The sequence below is a fragment of the Cyprinus carpio genome, chromosome B18, assembly GCF_018340385.1.
Source record: "Cyprinus carpio isolate SPL01 chromosome B18, ASM1834038v1, whole genome shotgun sequence".
NCBI lineage: Eukaryota > Metazoa > Chordata > Actinopteri > Cypriniformes > Cyprinidae > Cyprinus > Cyprinus carpio.
Window position 1 is genome coordinate 26,390,633 of NC_056614.1, and position 5,000 is coordinate 26,395,632.

General features: G+C 34.3%; 1 protein-coding gene across 1 annotated transcript in view; it reads left to right on the top strand.

The window, feature by feature from the left end:
• Positions 1-5,000, top strand: part of LOC109050884 (fibrillin-1-like) — a 72,130-nt gene that overhangs the window by 58,125 nt on the left and 9,005 nt on the right. Inside the window, exons 50-53 of the mRNA XM_042743635.1 lie at positions 731-792; positions 879-934; positions 3,023-3,147; positions 3,217-3,348. Coding sequence (XP_042599569.1) covers positions 731-792; positions 879-934; positions 3,023-3,147; positions 3,217-3,348 — 375 coding nt within the window. The remainder of the gene's footprint in view (positions 1-730; positions 793-878; positions 935-3,022; positions 3,148-3,216; positions 3,349-5,000) is intronic.

A 5,000-nucleotide genomic window follows, 5' to 3' on the forward strand; every position in this document is an offset into this window, starting at 1 on the left:
ACATTATTCAGTTTAATTCAGTTCAGTGTTTATTCATTTCAGTTAATTGTTGATTAAGTTAATGCTGATTCAGTACAGTTCAGTGTTGATTCAGTTCAGTTCAATGTTGATTCAGTTCAGTGTTGATTCAGTTCAGTTCAATGTTGATTCAGTTCAGTGTTGATTCAGTTCAGTTACAGTGTCATGAAAATATTGCAAAATTAATTAAATATTAAACAAATTTCAGCTGTTAAACAGGTCTACAGAAGAGAGTAGAGTCATCATTCAGTTCAATATTGATTCAGTCAGTTTAATGTTGATTCAGTTCAATATTGATTCTCTGTTGACTCATTTCAGGTCAGTGTTGATTTAATTCAGTTTAATGTTGATTAAGTTCAGTTCAAAGTCAGTTTAGTGGAGTGTTGATTCAGTTCAGTTCAATGGTGATTCAATTCAGTGTTGATGTAATTCAATTTAAAGTTGATTCAGTTTTGTTCAATAACATTGTAATTAAAATCTTGTGCAATTCATCAATTGTGAAACAAATTTAATTTCAGGAGGCATTAGTGTCATTATTCAGATCAAATCAGTTCAGGTTTTGTTCTTTGTTGCAGTTAATTTAATGATATTGCTGAATATTATCTTATTAAATCGTGTTCCTTTATAAGTGTATGATGAGGCTGATGGGGAGTGTGTTGAACGTGAGCTCACGTGTGTGTGTGTGTGTGTGTCCTGCGCTCTCCATCATCAGACACGAACGAGTGTGAGCTGGGGAACCCGTGTGGGAACGGCACCTGCACAAACGTGGAGGGAGCGTTTGAGTGCTGTGATTGGGAGAAACCGTGTGGACAAAAAAACGGCACCTGCACAACGTTGAAGGGTGCTGTGAGTGCAAAGAGGCGTTTGAGTGCAGCTGTGACGAGGGGTTCGAGCCCGGACCGTTGATGGCTTGTGATGTTCATTATTCTCCAGATCTGATGATGTTCCTGTAGGCCTCTCTCACACTCACTTTGTTTATTCGATCTGAAGCCCAGTTTGTTCAGTTCTGATCCGCTGTATATTTGCGTCTTCACCATGAGTATGACTGTGAGTACTAGCAGCAGCTGATTCATGATTTAAATCTAATGATTTTTCAAAATAGTTTAAGTTTAAAATATCTATTAAAGATCAATGTTACAAACTTCTTTTGAAAATCTATATCTTATTTTTTTTCACCATGAATATAGCCGTGGTAGCTGGAATGCTGCTAAACTAGAAATTAACAAATTGGAAATAAATTTAAAAAATGATTATTTGAGTCTACTATTATTTCAGTCATTCTACTTCAAAAATGTCACGTTTTAATTAATGTGTTACTGTGTTTTCACCATCAAAATTTGGCATTAAAATTAATTAAAAATGTAGACATTTTTCTCACAATTCTAAATTTGTTTTGAAAAAGAAAATTAAAATATATATGACCTCAGAATTGCATTATGGTTATTCTGAGAAAATTCAGAATTCTGTTTTTATATCTCGCAATTCTGACTTTTTTCGTCCACTTATGAGAAACAAAGTTTGAATTGTGAGATATAAACTCAAAATTGCAAAAAAAGTCACAGTTATTTCTGTGGTGGAAACAGGCTTCCGTAGTTATTTGCCATTTCTTTGTAATCACTTGTGAAATTAACTAGCAGTTTCTGGGTGAAAATTATTTTGATCAATGATTATTTTTTATCAAAGTGCATCCTACACTAATGTTTTGTTTTTTTTCAGTGTACTGTGCTGCTTCTCCATTGTTTTTCAATATAAACATATTAGATTATACCATTATATTCACATTTTGCATTGTTTGCAGCATCTCATGCATGAGCGCAGCATATTTTTATTTCATCGTTTCGAGTTAAAAGTAGCTCAGCTTTTAAAAAATCTCCAGTCCTTGTGTTTTGTCTTTCTTTAATATTTATTTCTTTTTTTTTTATTAGTTTTTTTTTTTATAATAATAAGATATTGTGGTGTTGTTAATAATAATAATCAAAAAAAATATTTTTTCTGCTGAAGAAGAAGAAGTGATGACTGGAGCGGCATCCAGATGCATTTACACAGACAGCTCAATATAGCTGAAATATACCAAGAATGCCGTTAGACTACAAAATTATAACAGCATAAATAATGTTGTGAGCTTGTTTTTTTTTTTTTTTTTTTTTTTTATGTTGTTTTTTTTTTTATTTAAAAGATAAGCTACTATGAAAGTAAACGGCCAGTAGGTGGCAGTAAGTGAAGCATGCCTTCGAACGATTCGTTCAGACGGCTGATTAAGAATTAAGGAAGTGTGTGTCATTGACTCAAATGATTCAAAAACACTGAATCATTCAGTTTCGAAACACCGCTGTGTTGCTCAGAGATGTGCGACTGTCTGAAATTATTTTCATTCACCAAATCGAGCGAAAACAATCAACGTTGACAATATAACCTTTCAATAAAATTCAAATATTGAACTAAAATGTATATCAACTACTCATGTTAACTTTTGCATAATTACAATTTGTATTTGAGGTTTTCAGGGAAAACGTCACTCTCTCGGTCGTGTCATGTTGCTTAACTGTTATAAATAAAATTATATATATAAATATATAAAAATAAAGTTACATGTTTACATGTTCTGTGTGCAGACAGTCCGGCTGTGTGAGCCTCGACTTGTTGTTACTGTTGATTATCAATTGCCGTTTACACCAAATGTAATAAAATTTACATTTTATTTACGTTACGTTACATTTACGAGATTTAGTCACAAGCTCTTTTGAATGCTTTTCACCCTCAAGCAGACATAATGATGACCAGTAGCACTGATTTAAAATAATAATAACGAAATATAATAGGATTAAGGACGTTTTTTGTTTCTAAGTACTTTATTTGTAAAACTTTTTCAAAAACGTAACACTCCATAACGCACAATATATGTATATTAATACAATATAACCAGAATGATAAGGGATGTTTTTGATCATTTTCCACGGCACAGTGTTTGGGAAACATGTTTGATGAAAACATGTCATGTGTTTTTAGATATCAACGAGTGTTCCCAGAATCCTCTGCTGTGTGCGTTCCGCTGTGTCAACACGGTGGGATCGTACGAGTGCAAATGTCCAGCGGGATACGTGCTGAGAGAAGACCGCCGGATGTGCAAAGGTAAAGACGACTCTTTCAGCATCACAAACACACATCATCACGTCTGAACGCTCCTCTTGTGTTCATCAGATCAGAACGAGTGCGAGGAGGGGCTGGACGACTGTGCGTCCAGAGGGATGACCTGTAAGAATCTGATCGGCACGTACATGTGCATCTGCTCGCCGGGATACACCAGACAGCCCAACGGAGACAGCTGCGTGGGTGAGCACTCACCGCTCAACAATGCACCGCTGTACGCTGCGTCAAATCTCATCTGATGTAAACAAGCACGGATGAGAAGCGCATGAAGGAGACGCGCTGAATGAAATGAACATTCACTCTCTGACAGCAGATTGTGATTAGTGACAGCTGAGCTACGTTCTGTTTCTGAAACATGTTTAAAGTATTTAAATAGCCATTCAGATTTGTGTATCTGCTATGTGTTCATTACCGCGCCAAAAACTTAAATATTTAGACGTAAGATGTAACATTTTAATCATATATTATTTGAAAATTATTTCGGTCACACTTTACATTAGGGCTTCATTAGTTAACATAAATTGTCGAAAAACATTCATTAATCTTAGGTCAAATAACAATAAACAACACGTTTAAATCAAAAGTTGCAACTGTGTTATTTAATGAGCTAACGTGAACTAAGAGTTGCATTTTTTTAAAAAAGATTAATAACTTCTCAAATGTAGCTCATTGTTAATTTGAATGCGTTAAATAAGGTTAAATAATGAGATCTTTGCTTTATTGTAGTTAAATGTTCAGTTATTTTTGTTATAAGAAAAACGTTATTAAACCTGTTATAATGTATTATGACAAAACTTTTTTGCAACTAAATTCCAATATCGCGATAATACCGTGATAAAAGCATTAGGAATTAATCGTGACATTAAAGTTTGATACCGGCATGTCCCTGCTCCTGATGCTTGTGTTTGTTAAAATCATTGCATTGGTTGCCTGTTTCTTTTAGGATTAATTTTAAAATCGTATTATTTGTATTTAAATCTCTACATGGTATAGCCCCATCATATATCGCAGATCTAATCCAGAAGCCAACGAGACCTTTACGATCTCAGTCACAGAAACTTCTCGTTGCTCCTCGCTCTAAGATGGGGATCGCGCTTTTGCGACCGCAGTATATTAGGAACGTACTGATGCTCAGTCAGTATAAAAGCCATTCGAAAACATAACAAAATTTTTGCACTTTAAAAAATAACTAGATAAAAGTTCATCAAGACAAACTTTAGGGTGGCTTGAGAGAGCCTAGTCTGAAAGTTTAAAGCAGTTGTAAAAGCCTGAAGTTTGAAAATGTAGATAGATTAGATGTTGATAACACGTTTCTAGCATGATTAGCAAGTAACTAGCATGATTAGCAAATAATTAGCATGTTTGGAAGCATGATTGATTACCAAGTTACTAGCATGCTGCTAGCATGATTACCATGTTGCTTAGGGTTAGGGTTAGGGCTAGCATGTTGCTAGCATCATTAACAAGTAACTAGCATGTTGCTAGCATGACTAGCAAGTGACTATCAAGACTTGCAAGTTACTAGCATGTTATTAGCCTGATTAGCATGTTACTAGCATGTTGCTAACATGATGAGCATGCTACTAACATGTTGCTAGCATGATTAAAAAGTGATTAACATGTTGTTATCATGATTAGCAAGTAACTAGCATGTCACTAGCATAATTTGCAAGTAACTAGCATGATTAGCAAATAATTAGCATGTTTTCTAGCATGATTAGCATTTTAATGATGTTTTGATGGTTTGATTGTTGCTAGCATGATTAGCATGCTACTATTATGTAGTAACTAGCATGATTAGCAAATAATTAGCATGTTTGTTAGCATAATTAACA